The following is a 24,395-nucleotide window of genomic DNA, read 5'->3' as shown; positions in this document are numbered from 1 at the left end:
CCACAGATTCTCAATGGGATTCAAGTCTGGGCTTTGGCTGGGCCACTCAAGGATGTTCACGTTCTTTTTCTGAAGTCATTCCAGTGTTGCTTTGGCTATAAGACTGCGGTGAAGATCTATGTTCCAACAGGACAATGACCCCAAGCAAAGGGTCTTTTGCACTCTGAAACAGGTTCTCCTCAAGGATTTCCGTGTATTTGGCTCCATTCATTGTTCCCTCCATCCTCACAAGTCCCCCAGTCCCTGTTGCTGAAAAGCAACCCCATAGCATGATGCTGCCACCACCATGCTTCACGGTAGGGATGATGTTAGATGGGTGATGAGCTGTGTTCAGTTTCCGCCAGACATAGCTCTTTACATTCAGGCCAAAGAGTTCAATTTTCATCTCATCAGACCACAGAATATTTTGCCTCATGCTCTCAGTTCTATCAGGTGCCTTTTTGTAAACTCCAGGCGTGCTGTCATGTGCCTTTTTCTCAGGAGTAGTTCCGTCTGACCACTCTCCCATAAAACCGAGATTTGTGAAGTCCTGCAGAGACTGTTGTCCTTCCAGCAGGTTCTTCAATGTCAGCCAAGGAACTCTGTAGTTCTGTCAGAGTGGTCATTGGGTTCTTGGTCACCTCCCTGACCAAGGTCCTCCTTTCCCAGTTGCTCAGTTTGGCCGGACAGTCAGCTTGAGGAAGATTCTGGGTAGTTCCATCTTTTTTCCATTTCCAAATGATGGAGCTCACTGTGCTCTTGGGAACTTTCAACACTCTTGAAATTGTTTTATACCCTACCCCAGATCTGTACTTCCTCACAATTCTATCTCATAGCTCTATGGACAGTTCCTTGGACTTCATGGTGGAGTTTCTGCTCTGACATGCACTGTCCACTGTGGGACCTCATATAGAAAGGTGTATTTGTGCTGTGGAGCCAGAAGTGGCGATGGACATTTTTTTTTTATCGGGGCCGTTCCGTGGGCAGGACAGCCCTGAGGAGAGCTCCACTCAGGAGGAAGAAGAAAGCTCCAGTCCACGAGAGAGAACCAAGAGAGGCTCGTGTGGAAGGAGGTTGGTGGAGCAAGTGGTCCACGGAGGAGCTTGTGAGGCAGTGATTATTGTGGTTTGCTCTGCAGAATTTTTGGGATAGACTCAAGCTGGTATCACCCTGCCTTTGGAGAGGGAAAGGAGCCACCGTGCCTTTCGAGAGGGGAAGGAAGACCTCAGCACTTGGAGGAGAGAGAAGGAGTGCCGACCAGGAGGCCTAGGGAAAAAGGACAAAGATGACCACATGGCCTGGTTGAAGGCCAACTCATGGCTGGCCCTGCTCATGGCTGTGTTACTTCATCTTTGGACATTATTGTTACTGGCTCTCGTCTCGCTCCTGGTTTCTTAAATCTGGCTGCATCGAGTCCTGTGTCCACACTGCGTATCATAGAGACAAAGGGAAGTCCTGCCTGCATTATTGTTTTGTTGTACGAGCGTGATCTGTGGAACCTCGTGGGTTAGGTTTTGCATTTTATTTCTCCTCCTAATATACAAATTTGCGTGTTGTCATTCTCCTCTTTGTGTCTTTCGACTGGCTTGGTTTCTTCCATCTATGATAGAGCCTTGTCGATCCTCTTCCCTGTACTTTGCTTTTCAAATAAATCCTTTTAAAAGGTAAGAAAACACGTTTTAATTGTTTGCTTTGATTTCCGTGTGTGTGTGCCTTCGATTTTAGCTCACTTGGGCGACATACGGGGAATGGTGACGTAAATTCGAGTAATTATTGAATGCAGTGCCACAAGAGACCGTTTGGACCATCTCTCGGGACGAAAAGTCCTGGCTCGGGGGAATTCCGTCGAAACGGGCACTCAGACGTGACGATACATTTCTCATTGAATTAAGCCCGCATTTGTATTGGTCCTGCAAATGCCACCAAATATCCGATTTGTTACGTTTCCTCATGATGTCTTCACATTACGTTACAAACAGCTGTCGCGTAACGCTGTTAAACGTTTGCCGTTTCCTCATGACGGCTTCACTTTATGGTGATGCTTGACGTTAAACATTTGTCTGTATGAAACATTCGGCATTGTGGAAACTGTTATGTGCTCTCATGAAATGAAAGACTTCCAGATGAGAGGTTTCTGAAACTTTTCAGCAAAGCGCAGATACTGTACATGCTGCAGCCAGTACTGTATGTACTGTGTGTTTCAGTTACCACCTACACAGATCGTAGCAGCCCCGCTGAATTACACTTATATGTGTAAAGTGGAAACCAAGGTAAAGTACCAGGACAGGGGTCATCAAATATTTTTGGTCTAAATGGAGAAAAGACAGAGGCCATGAACACATAATTATGGGCAAAGAATTTAGCAACATGAGAGGGGATTAACTCAGGAATAAAGAGAGACCTGTCTGAATTAACAATTCCAACTGGGACCTAACAGATTATTTATATTCGCTCAATTTTAATCATGACTTTTCCATAAGCACTTACATAATGTATGCCCTAAACTATTCAATCACTGGCACGCTGGCAGCCCTACAACTTAATGCTGCTTCACTTTATCCGCTATCTCTTCACCTGCTGGATGCTTTGCCTCTCTGCTGAGTGCCGCAGCTCTGGGCTGAAAACATGTTAATGGTAGAGAATTTTTGATATCTGGTCCCATTATGTTTTCAAAGACCTTGTAGGGCACCCTTTATTGTGCACTCATGGGCATTTCGATTAAATTTTGTTTCCTGTATAGTGCGTTTTCTTACATCGGATCACGAGTGTCCTTCATTTATTTATTTATTCATCTGCCCGTTTTCATGTCCGTCTATCTTTTGTCCTGCGATTCTCCGTTTTTGTCGTCCTGTGCCTACTTGCACTTATAAATAAACCATTCCGTAAAAGCACATTTCGTGTGGTGGCCCATCATTGCAGATTTTGCATGTGAGAAGCCATTTTGGAACGGCTTCAATAGTGAATCCTCGGGGGAGGTTATAATTGGTCACGTTCTCTTAAAGAGGCTGGCGGAATTAATAATTCCGACCGGAAGCCTTGCAGATTATTTATATTTGCGCAATTTTCTCCATTTTCCAGGAGTTTCAAGGACTTGGACCACTTTTTTAGGACTTTCCAGGACTTGGAAATGCTTTTTCATTTTTCCAGGAATTTCAAGGACTGTGCAAACCCTGAATGTGTTCTGTACAGTGCCCCCGGTGGCGAATAATGTTATAAATTGATAAAAATTTCTCGCACCAAAAAAAAAAAAAAACAGGTTCAGGATACACAAAATTAAGCATTTTCACCATCAAACAGTTATATCCAACAGGTGTCAAGACGATTAAGTCACGAAATGCAATCTCAGCTTCGTTCCAGAGTCTCACAGAGTCCTCGCCGTGCGAGTCATCCTCATCTGCAGCAAGGTCTTCGGCCCAGTCCGAGTCGCCATCACCTCCTGGTCGTTCTTCACCATCAGGGGGAACAGGGGGCGGACCCGGCCCCCCCGCCCCTACTCTGAGCGAACCAAGTACGTCGGAAAGGTAGCTCAGGATCTGGCATGCTGCCTCCAGCATTACCTGATGCTGGATAATGACGGACAAAGGAGAGAAAGACGGGTAGGGATGATTAGCCATCGTGGTGAAAAAAACGATTTTTACATTTGATTTAAAGAGTCGTGATGTCAACTCACCTTCCCTTGTGTCACGTTTGCTCCGCATTTCTCAACAACATTCTTACTGGAGAGATAGTTCTTGCTGTTGTAAGGGAAATAAAAGCAAATAAAGGCAAAATTAGACATCAAAGTGACTTTCTAACTGGGTGTAGTAGTAGAAGTTTCAAAAACCAAAATGACAAGGTACTTTCTTGTTTCATTTGTCGAAGTCGATTTCCTCTTGAAGCATTTGTAATTGGTGTGAATGAATGGAGGCATTTGTTCCTCACGCACAAAATATTACCTGAACTCAGGTAAAAATGCCGCAGTTGAGGGGATTCCATTTTAAACATCATTATCCATGTATTCTGTTACATTTGCTTTGTATTCTGTTACATGTGCTTCCTGTAAAACATTCATCTGCCTTCAGTTGATATTAATTTGTCATTTTTGATTAAAACTAAGCCTGGTGTTGGCTTAGTGGTTTGGGTGGCGGCTTGGGATCCAAGGGTCCTGAGTTCAAGCCCCGTTGGCTGCTGAATTAACACCAGGGGGTTGACTCAGCCTGTCATCCTTCCGAGGTCGGCGAAATGAGTGCCAGTGTACTGGTCCCGGTGTATGCCCCGGTTAGAATAGGTGTACCATATCCCTGTGTGTCGTAGGAGGCGACCAGGGTTGGCGTCAGGAAGGGCATCCGGCCATAAAACATTGCCTCAAGAAAAAGCCAAACCCCTGCACAGCAGGGAAAAATGGCTGTAAAAACGGTCATTATTTTTGATTAAAACTATGTAACAAACTCAAAATGTTGCATAAGTTCCAGGAAGACTTAAGTTTATCAAATTAGTACATGATGAAGCAAAACTTTAGATATGTCTAATCTAGTTCACAAATTTAATGAATATGATGCGTGGCTTTTTGTGCGGAGGCATTGTTAAAAGCTGGCAAGGTCCTGTGAGCGCGCCAGTCAATGTCAGAATGCAATGTTGTTCTTCATCAACGCTGAGAATGTGCCTAAGCAATGATTCACTCCCTTGATCTGTGTAACTGTCTGTACCCTCCAAACCCTGTGGGACCTTGAAGAGGCTGTTTGTGCTCTTTTCTGATTGGCTGTACTTGGGCCTTGCCTCGTGGAAACAACATTGTTGAGATTTGTCGAAGTCGAAGATTTTTCACCAAAACATTGAGAAGACTCTGTTTCACTCCTTTCCCAGTGGCAGAAAACAGTTATTTTGATTTCAAACTTTAGTAAAAGTTACTCTTTCCCTGATGAAAGGCTACTTCTCTTTTATCCTACTTAGTCAATCATTTCTCCCACTCGTCCCTGCTGCGATATATAAGGGCCCTGTCACACCTTGACGTTTTAGCCAGCGTATGGCAACGTATCAAAATGCATGTAAAACGCTGGCGTACGCTGAACTATTGATGTTTTTTTCAGTTTTGGGCGTATTCATAACGAGTTGGACGTATGCAGAAGGTATTAGTAATGTACACAGAACGTTTTGATAACTTATAGATAACTTATACCAACGAATGCTTCGCGTGTTGTCAGCGTTCACAACTTATGCCCAACGATAGTCTAACTTATGCATAGCGCGGCAGCATATCACTGACGATCACGTGGCGTAGGCTATTAATAGACTGCCGCTCGACGATTCAAATCATAACCGCACGAGACATCGAAGTGTCAACATCACCGTCATGCCCTGTCACACCTTGACGTTTTAGCCAGCATATGCTGACGTATGAAAAATTTGCCGAATACGTTATGGGTAAGTTTTGTATACGTTAAGAGCACGCTGAAGCACGCTGGCATACGTCCGTCATAGTACGCCGAGTTCGTCGACAAATTTTAAGCATGGTCAAAATTTTTCGACGCATGCCAAGAAAGAGACGCTGCAAAGAAAGAGGTTGCAAAGGTGCAGGAGGCCCATAGGAAAATGTTTGGAGAACGCTTGGATTCGGAGGAGGGTAAGAGAGCGGTATTCAGGATCGCAAAGCAGATAGCGAGAGAGAGATTTGATGTGACGGGGGTGAGTTGCTTGAAGGATGAAGTGGGACAAATTGTTGTGGATTCAGATGGAATTAAAGGAAGATGGAAGAGATATATGGAAAGGCTGTTGAATGTAGAAAATGAATGGGATAGAAACATCGAGAGTAACCCAGCTTTAGGACCAGCAGAGAAGATAACTGAGAAGGAAGTTGAGGAAGCTATAAGAGCAATGAAGAGTAGAAAAGCAGGAGGGCCGACGGGAGTTGTGGGAGATATGTTGAAGGCAGCGGGAAGTTGGGGTGTGAAGAGAATGACAGAGATCTGTAATCTGGTGGTGAAAGAAGGCCGCATTCCAGTGGATTGGGAACTGAGTACCCTCGTCCCTCTGTACAAGGGGAAAGGTGACCCTCTGGACTGTGGCTCCTATAGAGCAATAAAGTTATTGGAACATGGAATGAAGGTATTGGAAAGGGTGTTGGAGAAGAGGATAAGGAAGAAGGTAAAGATTGATGAAATGCAGTTTGCATTTATGCCAGGAAGAGGAATGACAGATGCAATTTTTATTGTAAGGCAGTTGCAGGAGAAGTACATGGAGAAGAGGAAGAAGTTGTTTTTTGGGTTTGTTGATCTGGAGAAAGCATTTGATGGGGTCCCACGCGAAGTAATGGCATGGGCATTGAGGAAGTTAGGAGTGGAGGAATGGTTGATCAGAGTAGTGATGGCCATGTACGAGAGAGCACGCACAGCTGTAAGGACGAAGGATGGGAACAGTGGTGAGTTTGAGGTGAGGGTAGGAGTGCACCAGGGGTCGGTACTAAGTCCCCTTCTATTTGTAGTTGTGATGGAGGTGCTGGCTCGGAGGGTAAAGGAGGGTTTACCGTGGGAGCTGCTGTATGCAGATGATCTGGTGTTGATTGCAGAGAGTATGGATGGACTGAAGGAGAAGATGAACAAGTGGAAGGAATGTATGGAGGCAAAAGGTTTGAAGGTGAATATCGGAAAGACGAAGGTGATGGTAAGTGGTAAAGCATGTGGTGAGGTGGAAAGGACTGGGAAGTGGCCGTGTGCTGTGTGCAGGAAGGGTGTCGGGGTGAACTCCATTCAGTGTACAATGTGTGCTGAATGGATTCATCGAAAATGTAGTGGGGTGAGAGGGTCATTAATCAGTGTGGCAGCTACATTCAAGTGTAAGGTGTGCATCGAGGGAGCAGCAGATGAAGGAATTGTTGAGTTAGATCTTGGAGATGGTGTGAAGCTGGAAGGGGTGAAAACATTTTGCTATCTCGGAGACATGCTGAATGGAGAAGGTGGATGAGACTCTTCGATGGTTGCTAGAGTTAGATGTGCATGGAAGAAGTTTCGGGAACTGAGTGGCGTGCTGACAAAGAGGGTAGTGTCGTTGAAGCTGAAGGGAAAGGTGTATGCTTCATGTGTGAGGAGTACGATGATTTATGGGAGTGAGACATGGGTAGTGAACATGGAGCAGCAACAAAGGCTGGAAAGGGTGGAAATGCGAATGGTTCGGTGGATGTGTGGAGTATCGTTCAGAGAGAGGAAGACAAATGATGACTTGCGGAAGATGATGGGAATAGTCTGTGATGGAGGTTGTGAAGAGAAACAGGTTGAGATGGTTGGGTCATGTGTTGAGGAAGGATGAAAGTGACTGGGTGAGAGGAGTGTTGGAAATGAGTGTAGTCGGAAGTAGAGGACGGGGAAGACCGAGAAAAACTTAGCTAAATGTGGTGGAAGAGGAAATGTGGGCAAGGGGATTAAGAAGGGGAGATGCAGAAAACAGGGTAAAGTGGAGAAGATTGTCATGGGGCCCGCAAGTCTAACCCCCGCTTTAGCGCGGAAAATGGCCTTTAAATGTTTGTGTGTGTGTGTGTGTGTATGCCAGCGTATGACGCACATGTTCCGCATAGGCTGGCCATAAGTTGTAGGCACGTTATGCGATCATTGACACATGTCGACACACGTTACTTGTAAGTTACTCATAAGTCGAAACACGTTGAGGTAATGTTTAGCGTACCCGAAACTTATATCTAACCTATGAGCAACGTGCTGTGAACCTATGTGTAACGTATCTCCAACGCATATTGACGTATGTAGACGTATTTGATGTCTTCCGGACGACCACAGAACTTACTGAACGTGTTTCTAACTTACAGCTACCGTATTATGGCGTATTGGCAGCGTTTAGGGGAATTGGTATTTAAAAATGGGCTTCACAGGAGGAACCCGTCAGTGTTTCAGACTCCATGTTGAGTAGATGTCCATGTCAGTAGTAGTAGTTGTAGGTGAGCGAGCCAGTAGTAGTAGTAGTAGTCGTAGGTGAGCGTGTCAGTCGTAGTGGTAGTAGTAGGTGAGCGTATCAGTAGTAGTATCGGTAGTGGTAGTAGGTGAGCGTGTCAGTAGTTGTAGTAGTAGTAGTAGTAGGTCCATGTCAGTAGTAGTAGGTGAGCGTGATGGGGAGGGTGTGGGTGATGATGGATCCTCCTTGCTTCCACGTCCACGGCCAGGAGACGTCCACGCAGCATTCTTCGAAGTTTTCTTCGGCATGACGATGATGTTGACACTTCGATGTCAAGCTTGGTTATGATTAAAATCGTCGAGCGGCAGCGTCCATTTAAATAGTCGAGCGGCAGCGATTTAAATCGTTGAACGAACCCTATTAATAGCCTACGCCATGTGATCGTCGGCGATATGCTGTCGCATGCTATGCATACATTAGACGATCGTTGGGCATATGTTGTGAACGCAGACAACACGCTAAGCATTCGTTGGTGTAAGTTATCTATAAGTTAGCGAAACGTTCTGTGTACATTACTAATACGTTATGCATATGTCCAACTCGTTATGAATACACCCAAAACTGAAAAAAACATCAATAGTTCAGCGTAGAAAAACATTAAAAAAAAAATGCCGAAGAAAACTTTGAAGAATGCTGCAAAGAAGTCTCCTGGCCGTGGCCGCGGACGCAAGGAGGATCCATCATCACCCACACCCTCCCCATCACGCTCACTTACTACTACTACTGACATGGACCTACTACTACTACTACTACTACTGACACACTTGCCTACTACTACTGGTACTACTGGCATGGACATCTACTCAACAAGGAGTCTGAAACACTGACGGGTTCCTCCTTTGAAGCTCATTTTTATATACTAATTCCCCGAAACGCTGCCAATACGCCATTATACGGTAGCTGTAAGTTAGAAACACGTTCAGTAAGTTCTGTGGTCGTCCGGAAGACGTCAATCAAATACGTCTACATACGTCAATATGCGTTGGAGATACGTTATACATAGGTTCAAAGCACGTTACTCATAGGTTTGAAATAAGTTTCGGGTATGCTAAACATTACCTCGACGTGTTTCGACTTATGAGTAACTTACAAGTAACGTGTGTCAACGATCGCATTACGTGCCTACAACTTATGGCCAGCGTATGCGGAACGTGTGAGTCATACGCGAGCATACGTCAAAAAATTTTGAGCATGCTCTAAATTTGCCGACGAGTTTGGCGTACTACGACGTATGCCAGCGTGCTTCAGCGTGCTCTTAACGTATACCAAACTTACCCATAACGTAGTCGATGTAAGCCAGCGTTTTAGACAAATTTTTCATACGTCGGCATATGCTGGCTAAAACGTCAAGGTGTGACAGGGCCTTAAGGCTTGGATTAGGGTTTGTTGTTTTTTTTTTTTTGAGAATTTCATTGATGGAGATTTCTCCCGCATGTGTGCACGTACGTAATGTATTAAAGATTCTCCTTTGTATGCTGAACCTGAGTGGAAATTGAGATCATTTCCACCACACGGTCATCACAACTTCCAATGACTGACTGCCAACCATAATGTTCCTTGATACCTTGAGAACAAACAGCCGTGCGACACAAAAAACGTTTGCTCAACAAGGAAAGCTCAGAATCCAGACAGACACCCACCATGAGGCGAGCCAGCCAACTGCCGCGCGGTGAAGTTGCAAGTGACCAGCCCCTTGTCCGGCATTGGCGAGCGTCGCCATAACATTGAGTAGATCGGGGAAGGGAGCAGGATTGGCTCGGCCCGCCACCATCTCTCCAGCCATTTGTACCATCGCAGAGAGAAGAACTGTGCACACGCCTTCGCCGACGGGGCTGCCACGGAATCAAAGTGAGACGTGGAAGTGGAAGTAGTGATGGAAGGCAAATACAAATGCACGAGGAAGAAGGGAGGTAAAGAGGGGAGGGAAAGTATCTGAAGCAAATAAATATGTTTTTGTTTTTGATTGCAGGAGACAACAGACAATTTAACAAGAAAGGCTTGTACAGCTTCAAGTTACGAATACCTGTTCTCTCGAGCAATGCAGCTCGCAAGACCAAGGAGCAGGTGGCGATTCTCGCGCTGAGCCTCCGTCGGCTCGGATTCCCCTGTAAGAGCCGCCGACAATCCACTTCCCGCCATACGGGAGAGCCAGGCTCGGAGTCGAGCTGGCTCGGCACATACGAGTTGAGCCAAGGAACCGGCCAGATGCTGAAGACTCACCTCAGAGGTGCGCTCAGCTACGTGCGAATGAAAGAGAGGACAACATTTCAGTTTGATCTGATTAACACTGACACGAGGTAGCTAGTAAGAGCTAGTCAGTGTTAGCTAGTAAAATAATAACCTACCCATGGTGAGCAGCGTGGTGAGAAACCTCAGGATACGGTTGCAGTAGTTCACAGACAGATGCTCACCCGCCGTTACCAGCAAAATCTCTGCCAGCTCACCACTTCCGCAAAACACAAATGCACAAAATATAAACACCAAACATCTATGAGACAAACCAGAAACCAAAACAACTCAATCAAGGAATATAAAAAAACCCAAAAGTTGAACATGATTGCCCAAGCAGCAAATGGCCAAACCCCACTGGCTGTACCAATCACGTTCAATGGCTATCATCATGGCAATGGAGTTCAGCAGATGCAATCCTTGTTGTGCTGATAATTTGGTATCATGGTCAGTTGTCCAACATATTGTGATGGTTCTGAGAACTGAGACCCCCAAGGCAATGGCACACAAGATAAAGCAGTTCCCGCGACAGTTATTTCATGTTCCAGGTCGGGTCCTCCCTTGTGTCCATTGGGTTACAAAAGGGAATATGCATTGTGAGGGATTAGTTATGTTTTTTCCCCCACTTTCACCCCATCTTCTTCAACTTACAAACACCCACTGCTCACATCCACATTTGCATATGCGTGCCAAAACCACATTTGAATCTGCGCACCAGAACCAAACTGCAACTTCGACCACAATAGTCCATTCATTGCAATTTTATCTCAACATCAGCGAGAACCACCCTGCGTGCTTCAAACACGCAATGGAATTTATTCCATCTCATTCAAAACCCACCATTCAAGCTGGCCTTTCCAGGCCCTCGCCATTACACAGCACAAATCGCCATTGCCCGACAGTACTTCAACCCTACACTTCACCAACCTTCATACGCATCGCCATTGCGACTGCCTTCCTGCACCTCAAGTCCATCATCTCACCTTGCCCAAGGACGCTTTTGGCTCGCACTCGCATCCAAGCCTAGGGCTGCCGCAAGCGGAGCCTGTTACACCATGGGTGCAAGTGTGAGCTCAACGTTCCATTACGTTCCGCAACCAGCGAAGACCTTGTTATATAGTATGCCATCCGCAGCTTTCCTGGGCATTCAGGCGGCAAATGGGGACCACTACATGTCGGCCCATTGTTAGTGGAGAGGTCGTGCTCGTGGCATGCCCCGAGATGTATCGAGGACATTTCCAAACCAGAAAGTTCGCTGAGAGGGTGAAGTCACAATGGAGCACGTCTGGGAAATGGGCACGTTGCACTCGGAGCAAAGAAAGTGGCACATGAACCTTGCTCCCAGCAACCATGCCTACAAGAGGCGGGGAATCAACTTTGGCCTCCGCAAAACTTAACCCTGCCCGAGTTGCTTAAATAGCGGAGCGTTCCACATGCAAAGCAGTTCGCTGCTCTGGGGGTTGTTACTGGTTGCTGGTCACTGGTCAGAGGAACAGGAAGGAACACTGGAGAAGCAGGCGTTCCAAACGCTATCCAATCCGGGCGCAGTATGGAGCGAGAGGTCAGACCAGCAACACCACACATTATATAGTGCTCTCACGCGTTCTTTCTCTTTTCCGACTCGTTTACTGTGGACGCATGAAGAGCCATCAGCGAGGGCAATGCCCGACCAAACGTTCTTTGAAGAGCGACGACTGATTCGCACCCTGTCCATTCTTATTCTAAACACCAACACCGCAGCCTGCTCACACCTCTTCAACACACATCTCAACACCCCTTCACTCCTCACCTCCCCCACACTTTGGACCAACACATGCCCGTTTGTTCGTGCCGGGTAAGCAAGGAGGTTGGCAATGTCTAAACTTCCCTTATCCCTCTCTGATCTACCCTTCTGCAGAATGAATGCGATGGCACCTGTGATGTTAATCCAAGTACGATTCTGTAAGCTCGATAGATCGGGGTAACTCTGCTCTTTGTTCCTTTGCTATTGCATGTATGTCTTTTGCCGTACCACATGAATACTGCATGTCTCTGCTGTACAGATTCCCCTGTAAATAAATCCCTGTCTTCACTGTGTCACATGCTTTTCCTCGCTCTCCACTTTGCGAATAAACACATTAATTGTTCATCGACGCCTGCTCGTAGCGTCTTTTCCTTCATTGGTCCAGCACAGTCACATTATTGTTAGACGGGAAGTTTTACCCCACGTGATTTGTTCTCGTTAGCCAGTGCATACCCACGGTTCTCGCTCGTTTGTACTTAAAGATACACAGACGGGTATGTACTAAGAGTACGAACTTCAATTAGTCAAGGAAACTCAATGGACAAGTAAACGTAATACGACGGATGGTGGATCCTGCCAGACTCGATTGTGCTAATTGACGTTCGTGGTTGCTTAGCAACTCAGTGGGCCGCGAGTCATCCGCAGCACGTCGGCCTTCAGGGCTGGGCGTTCGGGAGGAACCCGAGTGCTTCCCCTCATGGTATCCCCGAACCCCAGTTCCGCAAAAATATTGACATGAAAATATTAAAGCAACAGTTCAAAGGCAATCGCTGCATTTCACGGTATCCATTATGTGCAAAGGTCATTCCCAAAATTCCCATGCATTATCAAAAAGGAAGTTATGAAAGTAAAATGGAATAACTAGGGTAATGCATGGGAATCTAACCTAACCTTGTATATTATTATAAAACTTGAGGCCTTTTCTAATCCTGCCGACTTCCCCTTCCCCCTCGCTACCCACCCATTCTGTTCCTCTCTGCTCCACTGCTCCACTGCTCATGTGTTGGCCTCTCTCCCTGTCGTCTTGGTCTTCCACGGATCTTGACCTCATTTTATTTTAAAAACAACCCTTGGATTTAAAACCACTTTGCAAGGAAATAAAATGTTGGATTTGCAATGACGAGTGCAAAACAAACAGCTTGGTTGCAATCTTTTTTTTTTTTTGCCTTAGTGGAGTAACCTGTACGAACTCAAAATCATTCGTAAAAAATCATTTTCAGGTTCCATTGTTATAAAACATTCATCAGTGGACTCCCCTGCACGCCAGAAATCTGATGCCGGGCACACCCAACGAGATCCTCGTAGTTCTCCATTAAAGTTTACACTCAGTCGCTCAGAACATTATGCAGATGAGGGTGGAGGTGCCAGACACGGTGAAGCCCACCTGTTCGTGAAGAACTCTTCCATGGCCCGTCGAGACATTGAGCTTTGCAGGCCTCTTTCCAAAAAGCAAATGCATTCCTCCAGAACCTCCTCGCTCAACCCCCTGCATTTCAGAACCAGAACCAAGAAAAAATGAGATGGGCATTGGGCACAGGAAAAATCACGAGAGTGCTCAATGTTATACCCCGTACCCAATCCCATACCCCGAGGGTCCTGAATGGTGAGTGAGAAGAGTGTAGGTGATGCTGATAAGCCACAAATGCACGCGATACATAAAAGGTTCTCCCTCGGCGGGTCCCAAGACAGATTCCAAACAGTGAGCAGCAGACTCAGAGAGGCTCTCGGCCTCTACGGCCAGGAGGAGGGGCAGCAAGGCAGTGGCTGCGTCATGGGGTTGGGCAGCCTCTGGGCACCAACTATAAATACAAGCACAACCACAATCAAAACTAAAAATATAACAACAATCAAAATCAAGTTCGAGAAATATTCATCTGTCAGCATCGGTGGACAATTCGAAAGATGTGTTGAAATCCTATTAACTACTGTGAGAAGCAAAGTGTCAGTCATAACCGAGTCAGTCATTCCTCGGAAAGAAAGGAAAAGACAAAATACACACGTGCCGATAAAAATTTCCAGCGTTTTTGTCCTTTATTACATAGTCCAGTGAAACCTCGATATAACGCGTCAGATATAACGCAATGAGTCATGGGACCTTTTTTTTGCTCTTTCCGGAACCGAAAAGTTTTTGACGAGTTAATTTCGTGTTTTCTTTTCTTCTTTTTTTTTGTTCAAAATGGAAAAAACTGCCAAAAAAAAGAAAATCTTTTTCTGTGAAAGATAAGCTTCACACACTTGACGCGATCAAGACTAAAAGTCAAACTCAAGTTGCACGAGACCTCGGGATACCGGAATCAACACTTCGTGGCTAGAAATCTCAAGAAGAAAAGTCACGCGAGTCGCTTTGCAAAGTTGAAGAAGAAGCAGGACTAAAAGCCAAACGCCTGAAGACAGCCAAAGATGTCAGCCTCGATGACTCCCTGTACGAAGTGGTTCGTTCAAGCTCGCTCAGAAGGCATTCCAATTTCCGGTCCTATTCTCAAAACTCAAGCCGAGAAGTTTGACAAGCAGATCAACGGAGAAACCTCACAGTTCAAAGCTAGCAATGGATGGCTAGACCGGTTTAAACGCCGTCACGGGATTTCTCAAGTGTTCGTGTCAGGAGAAATTCGCTCAGCCGACAGTGCCGCCGCCAGAAAATACCCGGCTGAACTAAAAACTCTCTTAGAAGAGGGTGGCTACGTGGAAGAACAAGTGTACAACTGTGACAAAACAGGCCTCTGCTACAAGATTATCCCAGACCGTACACTGGCGAGCAAAGATGATGCCCACCGACGTGAGGGATTCTCAAACAACGCAAAGATCACGTGACATTGTTGTTTTGTGTAAACAAGACTGAAACACATAAGTTAAAACCGCTCATGATTGGCAAATCTCGCTTGCCCCGCTGTTTCCACCATGTCAACATGAAGTCGTTACCGTTCGAGTACACGCACAGCAGCAATGCTTGGATGACAAGGGTCATCTTTGAGGATTGGTTTCACAAAACTTTTGTCCCCGCCGTCTGCGCTCATTTGCATAAGCAAAAGCTAGAACCCAAAGCTCTTCTTTTGCTTGACAACTGTCCCGATCATCCGCCAGCTGCCAACCTAGTAAGCTGTGACGGAAAGGTCCGAGTTTCTTACCTCCCCAAGAACACTACATCCAAGATCCAGCCCCTAGATCAGGGGATCATCTCCGTGTTCAAGCAAAATTACATCTCCGTGTTCAAGAATTAATTAGTAGAATTGTAGACGACTCAACAACGCTTGAAGCCTATCTGAAAAGCCTGAACCTGAAGGAACTTTGCCACTTAGGTGGGAAGGCCTGGGCAGCAGTCAGCTCATCATGTGTAGAGAAATGCTGGGAGAAGGGTTTGGAGCCAGGCTATTCATCACGCCAATCCACCACGGAAGATGATGACGAGGAGCCAGATTTGTATGGCTTCACAGAGGAAGATGTGCATGAGGCAGAGAAGCTGGCTGAATGGAGCAAAGAAGAGCTTCACCAGTGGCACTCTGCCGACGACGAATGCCGAGATCGTCCGTAACGTAACTATAGCACCGGTGGAGGCAAGTGTACTAGTTCTCGAGCCACAAGAAGATGATGATGAAGAGCCTACACCTCTATGCCCAAAAGTGTCGGAAGCCATTAAACACCTCGAGGCTAGCCTCCATTGGCTGGAGACCCAGGAGGTGGACCACATAAAAATCCTCCAACTCAGAAGCATTCTCGATTTCGCTCGCAGCCAGCGACATGCAATGTTCAAGCAAGGAACACTCGATCACTTTTTAAAGAAATAAACTGTAAATGATGATTGCTAATATTCTTGAATGTTTTTATTTGTTGTTTTGTTCATTAAAAAGCTTTACTAAAAACTAATATGTTTGAATTTCTCCTGTAACAACAATGATTTTATTCACGGAATTCTTTAATTAAAAGGTAATTTACTTGATAGAAGGTAAACGTGCAAAAAACTGGTCAAATAGGGCGAAAATAGGGGTGTTTTAGGATGTTAGGTCAATATTGGGTCAGTTTGAACGCTGATTTTCTTGAATCCTGATTTAGCGCAACCCCACTTTTTTCGCGATGACATTTTATGGACCTCAACGATCAAGTTATAACAGGGCCACACTGTAGTTGGCTCACGACATCAGCTCGCATGCAAATCAGCAAAAATGGACTTCAAGTGACTCATTTGTACTCACACAAGAAGGTCAGTGGCGAGGCGTGTGAGAGATGCCAGTGTGTGCTTGAGAGGTGCTGCCAGGGGCAAGTTCTGGTTCCCAAGAGAGGTCATGTGACCCGTTTGCACAGCGCACACGTAGCTCTCAGCGGGAACAGTGTCTTTGGCAAAAGCATTCCTCTGAGGGAGAGAAATAAAGTCAATTGACAAGAATCATTCCAGCATGACTGAGCTTTTCCACTTAAAGGAGTTGTGTTAGAGAGCTCGATGATCACCATTGTGCATGTTTCTCGATAAAAACCGGGCACTCTACAGCTCAGCAGAAGAACCTCAGCCTTCACAGACAGACTGCTGTAGATGTTTATTGACTGGGCCCAACGTAGATGCAAGATGCTTACTAATCAGATGTCCTTCGACCATTCAGGTTATCTCAACTAGTCAAAACGAGGCAGTGCGTTTAACAGAGTAGTTCCAATCCAACACTTTAATAATAAGAGCGTGAATGATCACTTTGGATCAATTTTAATAAAATACAAGCTTTCCGAGTTGGCTCGTTGCTCGAGTATTTAAAGACCCGTTTCTTTCTCCAATGGCTTGTGTGGGTTCAATTCCAAAGAGCAACTCTCACCAACCGGCACATGGCAAGAATGGCAAGGATGTCATCAACCCCTCATGGGTACAAGGGAGGTCATTTCTGGAGTGTAGAGTGGACCCGATTAGGCTATTTACACCCCATCCATCCATTGGGACCATACTCTGTGCAGAGCGTTGGTGCTGCCAAAGCAGTCTCCTTGGCTATTGGGCACAATCCTGGACGGGTCGTAACTCAGACACAGGATACCAGCATGCTGGCACTCATTTTACCAACCTCAGAAGGAATGACAGGCAGAGTTCACCCGACCTGGTATTAATTCAACAGCTGAGTGGGGTTTGAACTCAGGATCATTGGATCCAAAATTTACACCCATTTTGACTGCCAATAAAAAGGGTAAAGTGGAGATATCATAGTGGATAGGATTCGGACTGTCATTTAAAGTTGTTCATTCAAATCAGAAGCAAGGCAACAATATTCACAATTTAGATTCCAAACTTGGAGGATGATTACTGTGTCGGTATTGAATTGTCAAGAACAAGAAAAAAACAACTGGTTCATCAATTAATTTAATCAGGAATTCTTTCTTTATGTCCTGGTCCAATCTGTGTTCTAGTTCAAAAATCAAACTTTACTGAGTGGTTGAACCTAAAGAGCTACAATATGTGGACCGCAACTCAGCAGAAACCAGCGTGGCAATGCAAGCTAAGGAACCAGAAACCAGCATGGTGATCTGAGCTGAGGGACCAGAAACCAGCATGGTGATCCAAGCTTAGGAACCAGAAACCAGCATGGTGATCCGAGCTGAGGGACCAGAAACCAGCGTGGCGATCTGAGCTAAGGGACCATAAAAATCAGCATGGCGATCTGAGCTAAGGGACCAGAAACCAGCGTGGTGATCTGAGCTAAGGGACCAGAAACCAGCACGGCGATCTGAGCGAATGGACCAGAAACCAGCACGGCGATCTGAGCAAAGGGACCAGAAACCAGCGTGGTGATCCGAGCTTATGAACTAGAAACTAACACGGCGATCTGAGCTATGGGACCAGAAACCAGCATGGTGATCCGAGCTGAGGGGCCAGAAACCAGCATGGCGATCCGAGCTGAGGGACCAGAAACCAGCGTGGCGATCTGAGCTCAGAGACCAGAAACCAGCATGGTGATCCGAGCTGAGGGGCCAGAAACCAGCATGGCGATCTGAGCTATGGGACCAGAAACCAGCATGGTGATCCGAGCTGAGGGACCAGAAACCAGCGTGGTAATCTGAGCTAAGGGACCATAAAAATCAGCGTGGTAATCTGAGCTAAGGGACCAGAAACCAGTGTGGTAATCTGAGCAAAGGGACCATAAAAATCAGCATGGCGATCTGAGCTAAGGGACCAGAGACCAGAAACCAGCACGGCAATTCGAGCTAAGGGACCAGAGACCAGAAACCAGCACGGCAATTCGAGCTAAGGGACCAGAAACCAGCGTGGTAATCTGAGCTAAGGGACCATAAAAATCAGCGTGGTAATCTGAGCTAAGGGACCAGAAACCAGTGTGGTAATCTGAGCTCAGGGACCAGAAACTAGTGTGGCGATCCGAGCTCAGAAATCAGCGTGGCAATCTGAGCTCAGAGACCAGAAACCAGCATGGAGATCTGAGCTAAGGAGCCAGAAACCAGCATGGCAATTTTAGAGAGAAAGAGAGAGAGGTTCTTTACAATTTTAAAGATTTAATGCAAAGAATTGCAATTTGGTCTTTGATCCATCAAGTTTTTCTTATGTAATTAGAATCGAAAAAAAAAGTTTAGGTTACTTACCCAGGCACCCATTGAAGGAAACTCGGTGGTATGAACAGCATTCCAAGATTCACAGAGAGATCGCACACCAGCAGGAAGAGCAGGAACAGCAGCTGGACCTAAACACAAAATATCTTTTGGGGTTATTTATGAAGTCTGCAAAAAATAGATTATTTTTCATCCCTCCCTCCTGTTCCCACCAACAAACACATTAAATAAATGGTGCTAAACAAATATGAAACGGACTGCACAGCAAACCCTACAAGCACTGGCTGTGTTAAACTCACGACTCAACAACAGTTTCAGTGTTTCCTCAAATGCTTCCACAACAACTACTCACCAGAAATCCCAGTTTTTCCACTGCGACCATTTCCCAGGGCCATGGCGGCAGCGTACGATCGAAGCACATTGTCAGCTGGATATCTTGCTTCGCCACTGGCACTCTCTTCTACCAGGCTTCCCAACAAATACCACCTGGAACCCAGATGTCATGAACATGGACATCATCAAGTACAGCCATGCATCACATCGTCCTTCCAAGGATTAGCACCTAATCACCCGAACCCGAACAGCTAGGTTGTACAACGTAGACTCACTAGCTGATAAATAAATTAAAACACTTCACATCGCGTGATGAAGCCAATCTCACCTGGACACGGCAACATATATTTCAATGAGCTGCAGGACACACAGAAGTAGGCCCCGACAGGATTCGGCTGCACTGCCAGCTGCCCCAACCAATGACCCACCAAACCATGTGTCCAAAGCCACTTGAGCTTTGGCCAGAGCAGCGTCCAGGCCGCAGATAGCATACACACCCGGGAGGACCGGAGGTTGGTTGGAAAGGGTGCTCACTGTTCTGCCATATGTATTAACCTGTGAGTAATTAAACACAAACCAGCAAGGAAACACAACACTGAGCATCCATTAGTCATTACCTTTAATAGCCTCACCTGTAAGCTCCCTTGTAATGATAATGGCCAAACAGTGAAATCAACAGCTTACACTGAGGGAAGTTCACAATTCAAAATTATTGTTGCAAAAGTAAAAAATATTTTCATGCTTTTGTTTCATCATGAATCCTCTCCCCTGCAAAATGTGATGGCAAAGTGCCACAACAGAGGAGCTATGCTCATCAAAAATAATGTTTGTGGTTATATCCAAGTGGATTTTGAATATATTTTACAATCTCATGATACAGAAAACTCCTCCACCCCTTGTCTGACAGCATCTCTCAAACAAACCTCTGCCCCACAAAAAGTGAGAGCATGTTTAACAAAAGGAAACTAGAAGGGCACTCGGTAGAGCACATACCTCCACCCGGATTGGGATCTTCACCAAAATCGAATCAGTTCTTCCTTGTCACACACCCAACATGTCCGAATCCGAATCCATTTCGTCCGAATCCATCAATAACTTTTTGAGATATCAAACTATATACATTATTTTTGGCACCATCTCTTACCAGTGAAGAATCACTTAAAAAAAATTATTTGATCCGGATCCGGATCTTCACCAAAATCTCATCAATTTGTCCTCGTCACGCACCCAACCTGTCCACCAAATTTCATCCAAATCTGTCCACAACTTTTTGAGATATTCTGCAAACAAACAAGAAAGACGTTGCGTTGAGCACGATATTTGCGAAATCCATAAAACAAATTTGACCTTAAAAATAATTGGTGGTTGAATTCAATGACCAAGTATGCAACAACCCTTCAAATTTCAAGTCAATCGGATGAAAATTGAGGATTTTAGAAACTCCACCAAAGTTGTTGACCTTTGGCAGAAGTTGACCTTAAAAACAATTGGTGGTTGAACTCGATGACCAAATATGCAACTCCTCAAATTTCAAGTCAATCAGGCTCCATCGGTATCGATATCCAGTGGGCTAGCTCATACTGGTACATCTGTATATATACTGTATATATATATATATATATATATATATATAGTTACGAATTTGGGAATTCGATTGCACACAACATACAGGTTCCTTTAGTCAGCGATGTCGATAAGTGCTTGTTCCCTAGATAGCTCACGTTTCATTGTTTAAATGTTCAGAAATCAATTAGATGCGCTGCGGATCGATTTAATAGTAAGGGAATGAACAATGGAGACATCCCTCTCCCTCTTCTGCGAAGAGCAAGAACCACCCTGCTGTCCTGTGACTCATGATGTCAACAACTCCCTCCCACCCGTGGCTGAGCGGGGGATGGAGCACGAGGGCATATGTCACGCCTGGATCGGGGGAAGGGCAGGAGAAGGATAAGAGGAGATCTTTTTATTTTGTTCGTGGGCAGAGTTGGAGAGGGCAGAGATGGAAGGGCAGAGTTGGAGGAGGGAGTTGAGGGGAGTCGTTCAGCAGACCGTCGGGTCCTGCTTGGCTTGCGTTAGGGTTGAGGCCAATGACCCACCAAACCATGTGTCCAAACCCACTTGAGCTTTGGCCAGAGCAGCGTCCAGGCCGCAGATAGCATACACACCCGGGAGGACCGGAGGTTGGTTGGAAAGGGTGCTCACTGTTCTGCCATATGTATTAACCTGTGAGTAATTAAACACAAACCAGGAAGGAAACACAACACTGAGCATCCATTAGTCATTACCTTTAATAGCCTCACCTGTAAGCTCCCTTGTAATGATAATGGCCAAATGTCCTCCGAGGCCTCTGCCACCGTTTCTTGTGTGTGTGTGTGTGTGTGTGTGTGCGCGTGTGTGTGTGTGTGTGTGTGTGTGTGTGTGTGTGTGTGTGTGTGTGCGCGGGCATGTGTGTGAAGCTCCGACGAGCAGAGCACATGTGTTCGCGTGGGGAACCCCTCAAAACGTGAGGCTTGTTTTTGATGCGCAGGGTGATGTCGTGGCTGCAGGGTTGGAATACGGCAGAAGGGAAATCCCTGCCGAATGGTACCGTCCGAGAAGGGACAAGATACGCGAACAGCTGCCATGACGTCACGGGGAAAGGAGCGCAGGTTGCGAGTTGCCGCGCTGGTGCACGAAAAAAAAAAGAAAAAAAAAGCAAGCCTCGCTTCGGGTGAACAGGATTCCCTGGGGAAAGGGTGGAAGACCCCCCTGTCTAGGGGGTACAGGAAGTACTAGTTAGGGGGATGGGTTAGCGATAGTTAGACCGGCTTCATGGGGCAGGGACAAGTCCTCATGGAGCCCGTGGTATGGATTAGTTAGAGGGATTTTAGTTCAGATTTAGGAAATGGGAATTTTTGGATTTTTGGAGACATGGACAGACTGAAAATGTGTAGTGGAGACGGAGTTTAGCTACGTGGAGTAAATGGAACGTGCATTGATGTAAGGGATGACGAGGGAGCACGAGTGAGCTGGGGGATTTAATTAGAAGGATGGCAGTATAGAGTGTTGGTGTGAGTTGTGAAATGGAAAGTGTGTGAGGAATGAGTGTGGGACAGTGGGCCCAAGTGTGCGAGTGGAGCGAATGTGGTAGGCATGGTGCGAATGACTGGTTGGGGGGAGGAGTGATTCCCACCCAAGTGACCCCGGGGTCAGTTTAATGTTAGCTATTGGGTTATTCAAATTTACTAACAGGAGGTCGTTTTGTTATTGGTGTTGAGAGAAGGCACGAAACCCGTTTGGAGGGGTGCAAGAGTTCATGGACCGGCTGGGAGCGTGGCTGTGGAAAGTTGAGTATTTGTTTAGTGGGCACCCCGGGCACCGGACGAGTCGGCCAGAGTTGGCCAAGGGCCCAGGAGGGGCCGGGTTAGTGTAGTGGACACGGGCGACCCGTCGGAAACGGGACCTGTAGCGCCAGAATGCCACGTGGGCATCGGAGGGGGGCAATGCCAGAGGGCAACCCCCCGCGTTGTAGGGAGCAGCTAGGCTCAGAGGCAGCCTGCGGGCCTGGGGGTGCCATGGTCAGAGTTTGGTAGAGGGGGAGTTCCTGCCAGTTGAGCCACGCTGTCCAGCCAGGAAATTGTGCGAGGGCACGTATGAAAATTTGAGGGCAAGGCCCAAATTTATTATGGACACCAACACAGGCGACGGGAATCATGGTTTTTAGAACCGATAGTTTTAAAGTGTGAGGTATTTTTGGAAAGCCCCGGGGTAGTTTCAGGTTAATGAATGTTAGGGTAGATAGGAGATGTACCCCTTCGCACCATCCATCCCTTCGCTCGTTGTAGGCCGCTGGACTCACCTTGGTAGATCGCTAAACTGTGAGGAGGCCATTCTGAGGCTTTGTTGGGCCTCGAGACAGGACGCTAGTCTCTCCCTATTCCCCTCCAGCGAGGGAACATAGGGGTTGGGAGTAGGCGAGGGGGACATGATAGGCTAGCCGGCCAATGACGATAAAGGGGGTTAGGGAGACAATTATAAAAGGAAAATAAAAATAATAAAATAAAGAGGGGCAAAATTTTGTTGTGTTTTGTGGCAAATTAAGGGAGTGGGTATGGACAGAGACGGGCAAAGGCGATAGAGTGGGGGGAGACAGTAGGCTATGTCTGAGCCCGCCTTCCGAGGCCGGCCAGCTTCACCTGCCGGCCTGTTGTGCTGTAGCTGCCTGTTCTGCATGGACTTGCCTTGCCATGCCTCGTTTGCCTGCCTCTGCCATGACCCCATGCCTGCTAGCCCTTGTTTGCGTTTGCCCGTGTCCATCCATCACCATGTGCGCCAGGACCATCCAGTTTTGCAAGGACTGCCCTGCCTGCAGCCCGTGCATCCATCATGCTCATTTTGTGTTTTGCGACCATCTCTATCCATTCCCCTGCATCAATGAACTTTGAAATAACTTTTACCTTCTCCCCTTTCACAGATCACAAGTCCTGGGCCATGGTTAAGTAATGGATAAGTTGAGTGAAAATTGTAAATACGTGGAACCCCACCTGCATGTTTGTTTTAGCGCCGACAATTTTAGTTAAGTTGTCCGAATGAGTCTGAGAGTTTGTTTAGTTAGTTACGCAGCGCATTAGGTTATTTATTTTTGGACACGTGTAAAGAAATGTCGCACTCAGGGATCCGAAGGTAGAACGTACTAGGGGAAAACTTACACATGCTGGTCACACGAAAATTTGACGACCCGGGACGAGTCTGTAAAAAGGGGAGGGGGTAGTGTTACGAATTTGGGAATTAGATTGCACACAACATACAGGTTCCTTTAATCAGCTATGTTGATAAGTGCTTGTTCCCTAGATAGCTCACCTTTCATTGTTTAAATGTTCAGAAATCGATTAGATGTGCTGCGGATCGATTTAATAGTTTGGGAACGAACAATGGAGACATCCCTCCCCCTCTTCTGTGAAGGGCAAGAACCACCCTGCCGTCCCGTGACTCATGATGTCAACAACTCCCTCCCACCCGTGGCTGAGCGGGGGATGGAGCACGAGTGCATGAGTCATGCCGGGATCAGGGGAAGGGTGGGATAAGGACAAGAGGAGATCTTTTTCTTTTGTTCGTGGGCAGAGTTGGAAGGGCAGAGTTGGAGAAGGGAGTTGAGGGGAGTCGTTCAGCAGACCGTCGGGTCTTGCTTGGCTTGCGTTAGGGTTGAGGCCTTCGGAAGCTTTTTGCTTCGGCTGGCTCGGGAGGAGGCTGTTTGCTTTGATGGTTCCGTGAGCTTCGGCTTCTGCTTGGCTCGGGAGAGCTTTTTGCTTCAAGCTGCCTTGTTTTGGAAGGAAGTTGAGCCTGTTGCTTGGCTCGAGCTGCGAATGGTGGCTTCTTCTTCTTCTTCTTCTTCTTGGTTTGTGGAGCTCTTTGTTCTCCATTTTGGTTCCCAGCTTGGTGCGACTCATCGACCTCTTCTTGGAGGTGGTTCCTCGGGGAAGTGACGCATCGACGCGAAGGATCGGCGCCTTGTCTCACCTGTTACGTGTTGAGAAGCGTGGGAGGATTCGCGGGAGCTCGGGAGGGATCGCGGCTCGGCGATTGGATCCAGCTCGCTCTCGCTGGAGCCCGGGTCCGAACAACTTGAAGACCACAC

The 24,395-nt window shown here is 46.6% G+C and overlaps 1 protein-coding gene across 1 annotated transcript in view; it reads right to left on the bottom strand.

Moving 5' to 3' along the window:
• Window positions 1–24,395, bottom strand: part of UBR4 (ubiquitin protein ligase E3 component n-recognin 4) — a 155,349-nt gene that overhangs the window by 78,988 nt on the left and 51,966 nt on the right. The window contains exons 25-35 of the mRNA XM_085844959.1: window positions 19,110–19,336; window positions 18,801–18,934; window positions 18,482–18,579; window positions 16,111–16,268; window positions 13,510–13,722; window positions 13,308–13,409; window positions 10,257–10,357; window positions 9,935–10,148; window positions 9,552–9,743; window positions 3,650–3,713; window positions 3,345–3,542 (exon numbers count right to left, since the gene is read on the bottom strand). Of these exons, the coding sequence (XP_085701085.1) occupies window positions 3,345–3,542; window positions 3,650–3,713; window positions 9,552–9,743; window positions 9,935–10,148; window positions 10,257–10,357; window positions 13,308–13,409; window positions 13,510–13,722; window positions 16,111–16,268; window positions 18,482–18,579; window positions 18,801–18,934; window positions 19,110–19,336 (1,701 nt within the window). The remainder of the gene's footprint in view (window positions 1–3,344; window positions 3,543–3,649; window positions 3,714–9,551; window positions 9,744–9,934; window positions 10,149–10,256; window positions 10,358–13,307; window positions 13,410–13,509; window positions 13,723–16,110; window positions 16,269–18,481; window positions 18,580–18,800; window positions 18,935–19,109; window positions 19,337–24,395) is intronic.

This window comes from Eptatretus burgeri, chromosome 11 (genome assembly GCF_056783735.1).
Source record: "Eptatretus burgeri isolate ZD-2024b chromosome 11, Ebu_testis_v1, whole genome shotgun sequence".
NCBI lineage: Eukaryota > Metazoa > Chordata > Myxini > Myxiniformes > Myxinidae > Eptatretus > Eptatretus burgeri.
This window is presented reverse-complemented; position numbering and strand designations above follow the sequence as displayed.